The sequence below is a fragment of the Dermochelys coriacea genome, chromosome 6, assembly GCF_009764565.3.
Source record: "Dermochelys coriacea isolate rDerCor1 chromosome 6, rDerCor1.pri.v4, whole genome shotgun sequence".
In the NCBI taxonomy this organism is placed as follows: Eukaryota; Metazoa; Chordata; order Testudines; family Dermochelyidae; genus Dermochelys; species Dermochelys coriacea.
Window position 1 is genome coordinate 15,020,783 of NC_050073.1, and position 12,542 is coordinate 15,033,324.

A 12,542-nucleotide genomic window follows, 5' to 3' on the forward strand; every position below is an offset into this window, starting at 1 on the left:
AAAAAGATGCTGCAATTTACACAACAAATAAAAAGACATTTCATACTCTGAACTCTTTACTGCACAAGAATACTAATATGACCTGAAACTATAAAACTTAAGTAGCAAATTTCCCACACAGCAAGAAAATAGTTTTAACTTCTGTGTTTAGGAGAAACATGCCTCCTACTATCATACAGTTAAACAATTTATCAAATCATGGGATGTTTTCCATGCACAAAATCTTACAAGACAGTTAAGCCAATAATATAAAAAATGGCTACCTTTTATCAGAAAAACGGACAAAATAAATCAAAATAAAATAACTAAACGCATATAATGTGGTCAACCACCACGCATCTCAATTTCTCTCTTTTTAAAATAGAAAAATAGTGAATACAGTTCCAAGGAATGTCTACCAAACTGACAGAATACATTTTAAAAAAAATGAGTTGTCAACTAAGGCCCTAACTCCATCAAAGAGATCCATGCAGGCAGATTTTTCACCTGCCCACTGACGTCAGGGAGACTATGAAGACATAATGGTCCACCAAGGCAGATTTTGCAAGACTGGACCCTAACTGTAAAGTGTCAAAATTAATTGTAAACTTATTTCCTAAACAAAGAAACCTGATGACCCTTTTCTTACTGACTAGTGAAAGCAAGGAAAACAATTTCACACATGAAATACTAAGTTCAAAAACTAACATTTATTGTCCCTTTAAGCCTAAAAACTGACCTCTCCACAGTAAGCCCACCTGCAGAGTTTCATCTTAAGGACTGCAAACATTCAGTACTCCTCATGTCTAAAATACCCTTCCTGCAGGTGTGAAATAGGGGGAAAGTCTGCCAGCCTTTCAGGACAATGCACAGGTATTCTCTCTTTAAGCACGTATATGAGTGAGTTTAAAGTTAGCTGTGCTTTTGTTAAATCTTCCCCTAAATCCTCACTGCATTAAAGATCTGTTGGAGGAGGGGGTAGAAGAGAAACAGCATTTACTTTCATTAGATATGACCTTCAATGTCAAAGCAGATCAATTTTTAGACCCAACAATTTTAACAATATTCCTTTTACATAAAGGACTAGAATCACGTAATTGATCCACCATGCACATAACTAAAGAATAACCAGCATTTACAGCTAGAAAGTAGATAAGATTCCAAGCAATACAGTTACTGATATATATATATATATGATTATTTTTATGAGTCTCACGTGGTTTCTGATGGGCAATGTAGGGATCAAATTCATAGTGGTAGCTAGAGGCATAACATCTAGGCAGTGTGTACGCCTCAAGGGATCTGCATTGTATTTATATAAGCATTTTGTTAATTATGTGTCATCTTCTTGACAGACTCACCCTAGCAGTATAGTGTGCTAGCGCCTATGACAGGTATATACCAAAAATACTGCTACCCAAGTATATTTAACTGATTTAAATTGACCTTTTTTCTACAGACTCCCACCTCGTGAAAGTGAATCTTCATCTCTACACTCAGAGGTGTCATATATAATTCCCTTCCCTGTTGAGAAGACAGGAATCAACCTCAATTAGTTTCCTATACTATTTTGTAGGACAAGCTACAGTAAGGTATCAATCAGTATGACAACACTAATCTGCCTTTAATATTTAACTGGCTGCCTTGGACTCTCTTCAAGTTTGTTTTAAAAGGATACTTTTGCTTTACTTTGTGCCATGCAAACTTAATTCAATTTAATAAAATTTGGGAATTAGATAGAAACTACCACACTTATCACCAGCTCCAATTCACTCCATTTTTCAAGAGGGATTCTCAAAATCATGGTCCATTTTTCTTTATTCTAAGAAACAGGGATCATCCTAAAGATTCTTGGGTTGTGTTTTACCTGGACCAAAACTATTCCCATTTTTAGGTTCTTCACTTAACCTAACTGTAGAAATGTACGTCTGAACTGCTTTGCTCTCGAACAGATAGATTTATGAAGCCTTTCCTTACTGTCCCCTACAGAGAACACCACTCATGGATATGTTGCTCCTGCCAATTTTGCCAGGAAAAGTTAATTTATGCTATGCACCATGATGTAGAATATACCCCATGTCTATCTACTATGCCTAAAAACTATCCCACCTATGAATTCTGCCCGCTCCAGAGCCATGTGCCAATGGTCTTGTGACTTAAGAGAACAGATCCATAGGTTAAATGTGCTATTAAGAAGTCTAGTTATATAGTCACAAGCAATGTGTTCTCTTATATAGCTACTTTGGGTTGGGGGGAGGAAAGAAATAGTGTTGCTTTGAAAAATTGCTCAGGGGAGCTAATCTGCTTTTCCCGGAGCATTCAGTAGAAGAACTGACCACACTGGTACTGATAAACAAGGCCAAATGCAGACAGCTCAGCATCAGTCAAGGCTGCAATTAATCACTGGGACATAGTCAAATGTGAAATGATGCAATAAAGAAGAAAATCCCAAGTTAAAACCAGTATAAAGTCATACTTACTTCCCGATGTCATCTTGATCAGCAAACTTCTCATCGTTGAAGCCAAACTGGTCAATAAAATTGGACGTCATTTGTTGCATCTGATAATCAGAAAAGGCCTGGCAATCCCAGGACCAACGACAGTGATATAAAGATTCTAATAATACTCTGAATACTATTTGCCCATTTTGCTCCAGAAATAAATTTTGTTAATCTAAACACAGGGGATTATAAAAAGTTAATTTGTTTTAAATCTATAAATTATCTCAGACACTGAATACACACTGACCCACATTTGATGGCTTTGATGCCAGCCTGTAACAGCTCTAATAGGAAAGTTAATCTTCACTCTACATGTGGTTTTAAATACCACCTTTCCAAATTCATTTCCCAGGACACGGTGTGACAGGACAACTTATTAGGTACAAAAGAAAAGCTGCCTTCAATCTTGTCAACATGAAACTTTTAAACCACATGACTCATGGAAGAGGGGAGAGCAGGGCATTGTTATAAATAGAAAAAAAACGTGTGGGTAAGAAGTTATCAGCTTCAACTATACGATCTAACTAACAGTATTTGTTGATTACCCCAAAAAAACACAAGTGGAAACAAAAAGAGTTAATGCAGACACCACACATCTAAATTTAATGTTGCCAACTCTCAATTTTGTCACAAATCTCATGAGATTTGGGGGGTTTAAGATTCTTTTTGTTTTTAAATAAAGTCTCAACAGACCTTAGATTACTGACTTTAAAACTTGTGAAATTTCCCTTATTTAAAGTAACTATTATTTTCAGTGGGGATGAAGCCAAAGTGTGCTCTGCCAAAACAGTCACCATTCTCTACAGACTTTGCATGTTGAAGGGAGACTGCCTCTTCACTATTTTAAATGAAATTGAAGCCAGCTTGCCCTGAGGGAAGATAGCCACTCTCTGGACTGTATGGTTAGTCAGACAGACAGGATGTGGGAATATGGGAAGCCAGACATGGCCTGAAAAGGACCAGGTGAGCAAGGTGCTAAGGAGGGAGACTGAGAAGGTACAGTGTAGAGGAATAGGTGATGGCAGAAGGAAAAAACACAGGGTTGGGTTGGGGACAGGAAATTATGGAGGAGCTTGGAGGAAGATGAAACAGGGCAGTGATGAGGAAGGAAAGACTGGAGAGGGATACTATGGCAGCTTTCCACACCCCTGGAGTTGGGAGTGGATAAGGGGAACCTCCATCCAAGCAGCCACTGGAGAACCCTGCCTTTTTACGTATTTCAGGTAGAATTTTGACCTGAAACATTCACAAGTGTCAATCAATCCCTCAAGTCTTTTAGAGTAGACAGCACTACACTGGGCACAACATATGGCTGGCCTAGTAATATTAGGCCTCTGTTCTTCCTGCGCTGATTGTCCATATAAAGCATTACTGTGTTTTAGAAAGGCACTAAACACTTCCTCTGTAAAGTACTTTGATAGCTATGGATGAAGAGAACTTATTACTGAATGTATGTGGATGAGAAGACATTCATAAAAGGTGTTATGTTAATGATAAAGGGAATGATGAAAGAACAACTAAATTAATGGTGAAAAGTCAATCAGATTTTTAAAATTCTATCAGTTTTCAAGTGAAAAGTGCAGGCAGCAACTTCTGTTTTATCAAATATATATTTATCCTAGTGGCAGTATCTTTTAAAGCCTAATAGTGGGAAAGAGCACCACAGAGAAGCGTTCTTAGAGAGAGTCAGCCAAGAGTCTGCTGACATTTTGACAGGCCAAAAGCAGATACAAGCTTTGCAAAGTGGAAAATGAATGGAATTGCTGATATACTTCTGCTAGTTGCCCTGAAAATAAAGGGATCTGCAGAAAGATTTACAGCACGAAATTCTTCTTTGGGGTTTGTCAGAAACTTCCCTAAAACAAAGCTCACCAAGCAAGAGGGCGAGTCAATTTTACCTTTAAAAATGCTGCTTAAAAAAAAAAGTGGTAGAGCAAACCTAACATCTTTATGGCATCATAAATTAAGTTAGAAGTCAGGTGTGAAAAGTTATGAAACATGTCTGAAAATTTACTTTATAAAAAGGAATGGATTTCTCCATCCAAAAAAAAGAAAAACATTTTGCCTGCACAGGTTGTGTAAATACAGTTAAAACAGTTGGCAAATAATTAAAAAAAAAAATCACCTAAGGGATTATAAATATTAATTTCTTATCCAGGGCCCCTAAAGAAAATTTCCGAAAGATCCCTTTTGCCCGAGTCATCATAATCAAATTTACTTTAGATGTTATCTAGGGCAGCCCGAGATTTTATGTAGGTCTTTGAAGATAAATTTGGAGAGATTTCCATTAAAAGGAAAAACATCACTTTTCATATTCAGTTATGCAGACTTGCATTTATTCCTTACCTGTGCCTATCATCAGCAACTTTCTGGAAATCTCGTGATACTGTACAAGCATCAGCACAGCCCCTCTGGTGCTAGCAACTGTAGGAGCATTAGTGTACACTGGTAGGTTGTCAGAATTTTTACTACTATGTCAGCTAACTTTGCTCACAGCAGGTCCAAACACCACAGTAGTAAAAATGTCAGCAGCTGGTCTACACTATCACTCCCACTCTTTCCAGTACTAGACTAGATGGAATCTTAAATTTTGCCCGCAGAGCTCAATGTTTGGGATTACTTGTGTGTGCATTACAAATTCCTTTCCTGATGTGTGCTTTGCAAATTGGAGAACAAATTTCCAGTTATGAGGCAGCAGACTCTCCCCCTAATATTTAAAGGAAGGTCTTTCAAAAAAAACTGTCCTGAGAATGAATTAACAAAAGTTCCTTTCAAAATGACAGTTTTAAAAATTATTTCTGAGGATTGAACTGACTAAGGCATTCCACTGATCAGAGAGACAGCCAGAATGAAGACACTTCTGGACTGAAGGGTCTTCAGTAGAGAGAAATCGAACAATAGAATAGAATTTCATCAGGAAGCTAAAGGAAAAAAAAAGTGGAGGATGCCTGTTTTGGTCTGGGCCTCAGTAAATCTGGCAAACAAAGTAAACCCACCTAAGAAAGGTTAACAGGTTCCCAAAAGATCAGAAGAGGGGGTTCCTCACCCTGTACAGTAACCAACGTTCTTCGAGATGAGTGTCCCTCTGGGTGCTCCACTCCAGGTGTTGGTGATTTTTACAGCAGTACCTCATACCAGTTGTGCACACGCAGAACTTGCCCCCCTGCTCTGAGTGTACCTTAATAGTACTCGTGTGCGACTGGTCCCCTCAGTTCCTTCTCTACAACAGAGGCTACCCCAACTCCGAAGTAGAGGGGAGGAGGATGGATAGTGGAGTACGCACAGGGACACTCATCTCGAAGAACATCAGTTACTGCACAGGGTGAGTAACCTTCTCCTCTTCTTCGAAAGCTGTCCCTGTGACTGCTCCGCTCTAGGTGACTTAAAAGCAGTGTATCTCAAGGAGGTAGGGACTTCAGATTGGGTAGAAATGTAGTGGATAAAACAGCTCTGCCTAATTGTGTATCCGAGAGGGGGCCCTGAGTAAGGGCATAGTGCTTAACAAAAGTGTGCTCAGAAGACCAAGTGGATGATTTACAGAAGTCAGTCAGGGTAACTTTGCGTAGAAAAGCCATGGAGGTAGCCATCGATCTAGTGGAGTGAGTTCTGATGTCTGCTGGAGGCGTAACTTTCCGTATCTGATAACAGAATCTGATACAGTCAGAAATCCATTTTGAAAGTCTCTGGGTGGAAACAGGTGTCCCTCTGGATCGCTCCGCAATGGAGACAAAGTCTAGAAGAACTTCTAAAGGGCTTGGTTCTATCCAAATAGAAGGACAAAGCCCCGCATACGTCTAGAGCATGCATTGTGGATTCCAACGAGTTTGCATGTGGTTTAGGAAAGAAGGTCGGCAGGTGTATTGGTTCATTCATGTGAAATGATGGACCTACGGAAGAAATTTGGGGGTGTAATCAAAGAGTAACTTTGTCCTTAAACAGGGTATACGGTGGGTCTGCCATGAGAGCTGCTATTTCTCCTGCCCATCTGGCAGGAGTGATTGCCACTAAGAATGCTGTTTTCATAGAAAGGTGTAAGAGGGAGCAAGTGGCTAGGGGGTTCGAATGGTTGAGTTAAGCAAGATAACACTAAGTGAAGGTCCCATGGAGGGGTAGGAGATCCAACGTCTGGGTATAGGGTTTGAAGTCCTTCGAGAAAACGTTTAGTGATCGGATGAGCAAACAGAGGTACTATCAATTTTATCGTGGAAGATTGTAATAGCAGCTAGGTGGACTTTGATGGAGCTAAAAGAAAGGCCAGATTGCTTGAGATCCAACAGGTAGTTGAGTATAAGAGGAAGAGGTGCAGACATAGGAGGCAGTTTAGTTGAGCACCACCATGTAAATCGCTTCCACTTCTGGGGATAGGTGATGCAAGTAGATTGTGTTCTGCTATGTAGGAGCACTCTTTGGACTTCATCAGAGCATGCTAGTTTGTTTTGGGAGAACCATGCTTTGAGGTGAAGTATGGACAGGTTGGGGTGGAGAAATCTGCCGTGTTGCTGCAACAGGAGGTTTGGAATGAGAGGCAATGAGATTGGTAGTCGAGCTGACATCCTGGGTGAGGAATGGGAACCACGGTTGTCTGGACCATGCTGGAGCAATCAGGATCACCTTGGCACAATCTGTTCGTATTTCTGTCAGAACTCTGTGGAGAAACTGGATCGGGGGAAAAACAGAGTAAGTTCCGGTACCATGGCATCATAAATGCATCTCCCAGGGAGTGTTTGCCCAGTCCTGCTCTGGAGCAAAATTCAGGGCATTTTGTGTTTTTCGCAGTTGCAAAGAGGTTTATGGTTGGGTAGCCCCAAATGCGGAATACGTTGGTGATGATAGTTTCGTTTATCTCCCATTTGTGGTCGCAAGGAAAGCATCTGCTTAATTCGTCTGCTGTGGTATTCATAGCCCCGGGAAGGTAGGCAGCTGATATCCGGATATTGTTAGCAAGGCACCAGTTCCACAGTTTCATAGCTTCTATGCAAAGCAAATGACAGCAAACTCCTCCCTGCCTGTTTACATAGAACATGCAGGCAATGTTGTCTGTCATTATCTGTACATGTTGGTTCCGGATTAACAGGAGGCAGTGACGGCAGGCATTGCTTATAGCTCGAAGTTCCAGGACGTTTATGTGCAGGGAGGTTTCCGATAGGGGCCAACATGTGAGCACCCCACCCTGTGAAGGATGCATCGGTAGTCACAATGGATGGAGCTTCCTGGAGAAAGGGGACTCCAGAGCAGAGGTTGGAGGGAACTGTCCACCACAGGAGACAGTCTGACTCAGAAAGGTATGGATAAGGGTTTGTGTAGGGCATGCACATTGGGTCTCTAACCATGGCCAACCAAGCTTGGAAGCACCTCATGTAGAGTCATGCATTTTGGACCATGAAAGTGCACAAGGCCGTGTGACTTAGTACTTGTAGACAGTCTCGAGTGGTAACTTGAGGACTGTTGCAAAGTTTTGTTGCCAGCTGCTTTATGGTGAAGCGATCGGATGGGAGAGATGCTACTCCCATCCGGGAATCGAGGTGTGCTCTGATGAACTCCAGGTGCTGGGTAGGAATTAATGTGGATTTGTCAGTTTCTTTGTAGGCCTAGGGATAGGAAACAATCGACGGTCAGTTGCGTGAATCGAAGCGCTTCGTTGAGCGTTGAGACTTTGAGGAGACAGTCATCTAGGTAAGGAAATATTATGACTCCTTGCTTCCTGAGGTGGGCAGTAACTATGGCCAGGAGCTTGGAAAAAACACGGGGTGGGGGGGGGGCAGTGGATAGGCCGAAGGGTAGTACCCTGAATTGAAAATGTGTCAAGCCAAGGGTGAAACGAAGGAAGCGTCTGTGGGCTGGATGTACTGTCACATGAAAACAGGTGTCCTGTGGGTCGAGGGCTGAAAACCAATCACCCTGCTACAGCGCTGGGATTATGGTGGCGAGGGTCACCATTTTGAACTTTTGTTTCTTGATAAAATTGTTGAGCCACCTGAGGTCAAGGATTGGTCACCATCCCCCGATTTTCTTTTCTGTTAAGAAATAATGCGAGTAAAACCCCTTCCCTCTGTGCCTTTCGGGCACAAACTCCACTGCTCCCAATAGAAGGAGATATTGTACTTCTTGCATGAGCAGTTGCTCGTAAGAGGGGTCCCTAAGGAGGGACGGGAAGGGTGGGTGGGTAGGAGGCATAGATAGGAAGGGGATGGAATAGCCAAGTGTGATGACCTCTAAAACCCACTTGTCGGGTGGTAATGTTGTGCCATTGATGGAAGAACGGTCATAGGCAGTGTCCAAAAGTAGGGACAGGTGGTGTAAGTGCTGAAGTGGGAACTTTGTTTTCTAAACCCTTAACCAAGGCTTCAAATCTGCTTGTTAGTCGGAGGGGGTTGAGTCACTTATGCGGAATTGGAGCAGCAATGCTGGTATCTGGCATTGTTGCTGGTGTGATCTCTGGAAGTGCTGGGTATTTGTGGGGTAGCGTGAACAGTGGTAAGGTTGGTATCTATATTGTGCCTTCTGGTCATAGGGGTTTGTATTCCTAAGGACCAGAGAATTGCCCTTGAATCCTTCATTGAGGGAAGGATGTCGTTTGTTGTAGAGGCAAAGAGTTTGTTGCCATTGAATGGAAGGTTTTCGATAGTAGTCTGAACCTCTTGAGGAAATGAAGAAGAGAGCCACAAACCTCAGCGCATGACTACTGCTGTAGCGGTGGATCTTGCTGCAGTATTGGCCGCATCAAGGGCTGCTTGAAGAACGGTACGATACAATTTGTCCCTCAGATTAAAGCAGTAAATTGTTGTCTCTTTGCTTCTGGAACGTCCTCAATAAAGTTCATGAATTTGTTGTAATTTTTGTGATCATATTTTGCCAGAACGGCTGTATAATTAGCAATTCGAAATTGTAGAGTGGAAGATGCGTATACTTTATGTCCAAGCAGATCTAAATGCTTACTGTCTTTATCGGCTGGGGTGGAGCAGGGATACTGGTGCTTGTTCTTTTGGTTGACTGTGTCAAACACCAGTGAATTAGGTGTTGGATGAGTGAAAAGAAATTCAGAGCCCTTGGAAGGGATGAAGTACTTGCGGTCCTCTCGTTTGCAGGTAGGTACGCTTGCAGCAGGAGTCTGCCAGACAGCTTTGGCAGGTTCCAGAAGGGCTGGATTGATCGGCAATGCAATCCTGGAAGAAGGCGGTGGCTGCAAGATGTCCGTTAACTCATGCTGCTGTACAGGAACCTCCTCCAGATTAATTCTTAATTCACTGGCCACTCTTTTCAAAAGGTCTTGAAATTTTGAAAAAAAAGTCAGTCATTTGAAGATGATGGGGGAGGAGGAAGCAGGGCTTTGTCAGGCGTAACAACTGGGTCTACTAGGTTAGAGACAGATCATGCCTGATTCTGCACTTGTGATGGTGCAGTCTGGTGACTGGCATCAGTGGCAGGTTCATGAGCTTGTGGTGCTTGGCCAGCGTCAGGCCTGATTGAGGTGGCATAGTGAGTGTGGTCTCGAGGATAGGATGCCCACAGAGCCCAATATTGCCACTGTGGTGGGAAGGGCATAGGTGGTGCCATCCACGGGTTTACACACCATGGGGCAGGATCCTGAGAGTAGGACGAGGTAATGTGCCTACAACCTCTATTAATTGGGGTCTGAGGATGAGAGATTTCATATGGTGAAAAATCCTCCTGGAGACCAGCTTCCTCCTCATTGGAGAAAGGCTATTTGGACCCTGGCTGAGCATCTGGCAAGAAGTAGGCATTCAGTAAGGGTGACTGCAGAATGGGAGACACAAGCAGGTCACTTGACTGCATAAATTGGGGTGCTGAAGCTCCTCTGTGTGGTGAGGGCTGCGCGAGAGGAATCTACTGCAACGAAAAGTTCCTCTGCACCGGTGTCTTTAAAGTCGTTTGGCTGCCAGCCAGCTCAGCAGGTGCCGGTGCCATAGCCTGTGGGGGTGGGTGGACAGGTGGGTGTGTGTGGGTGTGTGTGTCAGGCACGTCTGCATGTGTCAGCACCACTTCCACCATGGTGCTGAAAGGTGCCATTTGAGAGGCAGGCAGCTTGAAGCCTCGGTACTGGAGCTTTGCGCTACTGCCGCAGCCACAGGTGGGTTTTGCACAGCGCCAGAGGAGCCCGGCGCATCAAAACTGATCAGCCCAGGGAGTGCTGGGAGGGAGGCAGTAGACCTGCCAGAAGAAGCCTTCTCCTGTGAAGTTCACCTTCTGTCACCTGCAAAGTGATTTTTTTTTTTGGAAGTTTTCTTCATCTTTAAGAGGCGGGGGGCTGTGATGTGGAGAAGAGTCGGAATCAGCACCTGGGTCTGAAGCTGACCCTAAGGATTTTTGCAGGAGGAGGATCTTTAGCCTCAACTCCCTTGTCCTTTCGTGCCCTAGACTTAAGTTTGCTGCAGTGGGCACATTTTGGGGGGGATGTGGGACCCCCCCCCAACATTTTATACATTTTGAATGGCCAGACGACAGCGGGATGGCATCCTTACAATTAGAGCAGCGCTTAAAGCCTGGGGAGCCAGGCATGTCAGAAGCGGCTGCGCTGACAGGAACTAAGAGAATTAGTTTCTTTTTTTAAAAAAAAAAAAAAGATACACTACTGGTAACACTAATAACTAACACTATTGGTAATCTAAAAGGATAAGAGTAACAAGGGAGAAAGTTTTCTAACAAGCCTGCTGAGCGCCATCTCAGGCCGGGGACAATAGAGAAGGAAGGAACTGAAGGAACCGGTCGACCACGCGTACTATTAAGGTATTCAGAGCGGGAGGGCGAGCTCTGCGCGTGCGCGACCAGTACAAGTACTGCTGTAAAAATCTCCAAGTGAAGGCACAGGGACACATCAACACCTAGAATGGAGCACCCACAGGGACAGCTCTCGAAGAAGAAGAGTGGAAGGAAAAGACTACCAGTGACCTAGACATTACAGTGCGTCCACTTATTCTGGAAAACTGATCTGCTCTACCTTACAATGGTGTGTCCAGTCTACTGTCTTTCACGTCATACTCAGTTTTCTACAGAAGACAATATCAAGGTACATACTTCCCTATTCTAGGCTTAAAAAGGACAAGCCTTGTGACAAACTCTGCTAAGACACTGAAAAGATTGTGTCACACATTACCCCAAATAGGATGTAACAGCAGTGGTCCATCTGCATCTCTGTTGGATTAACTACCTAAACACATGCAGTTGCTGTGACAGTCTAGGCAGAGCTCACACTGGAGTACACTGTCAGAAGATGGTGCTTGAAGACTACGAAGGGTTTTCTAAAAGATTCCACGTTCCTACAGAACTGCTACCTTGCTGGAAACACTGACCCCATCAAATCTAGATTGGTGCAATTAAGGTTCAATAAATCACTGAAATATCAGACATGAAAAAGTTAATTAATTATAGTTTCTATAATTAAAAGTCTGAACCAAACTTTTGGGACAACTGTACTTTATATAAATAATAAAGGTATATAAAACTTTAAGTACTACAGACTATAGTGCTTGGGTTGAGGTAGTTACAAACATCTAATGGTACAAGCAGCAATTTAAAAAAAACTGTTTTGTAAATTGAATCTATAGAACCTTCAGGATTGGAGATCTATATCAATGTACACTGTATTCAGATTTTGACAGCTTTTACTTTCCTCCAGTGCCAACAGAGGAATAAAGATGACGTACATTGCAAATGGAATGATGCTAATACAGAATAGCTGTCACCCTTCACCCATCAAAAATGGCAAGTACCAGAAGTGCTTCCAAAAACTATTTTCTAAATGAATTTGAGCATAAACATGTAGCTCACGAAAGCTTATGCTCAAATAAATTTGTTAGTCTCTAAGATGCCACAAGTACTCCTTTTCTTTTTGCGAATACAGACTAACATGGCTGCTACTCTGAAACCTATTTTCTAAATGAAAGTGCTGACCAAGCAGACACCTACACAGTTAGCTGATGCTCTCAAAAACAACACTCGTATGGTATTACCATATTAAATCCTGTAACACTGTCAATTAAACTATAAATACGTATATAAATTTAAACTGCACACTGCCTAGATTTTTTATACACTTTCCAGTTT

At 42.6% G+C, this 12,542-nt stretch overlaps 1 protein-coding gene across 16 annotated transcripts in view; it reads right to left on the reverse strand.

Moving 5' to 3' along the window:
* Positions 1-12,542, reverse strand: part of PPP6R3 (protein phosphatase 6 regulatory subunit 3) — a 144,703-nt gene that overhangs the window by 26,218 nt on the left and 105,943 nt on the right. For 9 of the 16 annotated variants that reach the window (XM_038406954.2, XM_038406953.2, XM_043517921.1 and 6 more), the window contains one exon: positions 2,460-2,557. In XM_038406954.2, coding sequence (XP_038262882.1) covers positions 2,460-2,557 — 98 coding nt within the window. Of the gene's footprint in view, positions 1-2,459; positions 2,574-12,542 lie in introns of all 16 variants that reach the window. The other 7 variants (XM_038406956.2, XM_043517926.1, XM_043517925.1 and 4 more) reach the window with 3 other exon arrangements.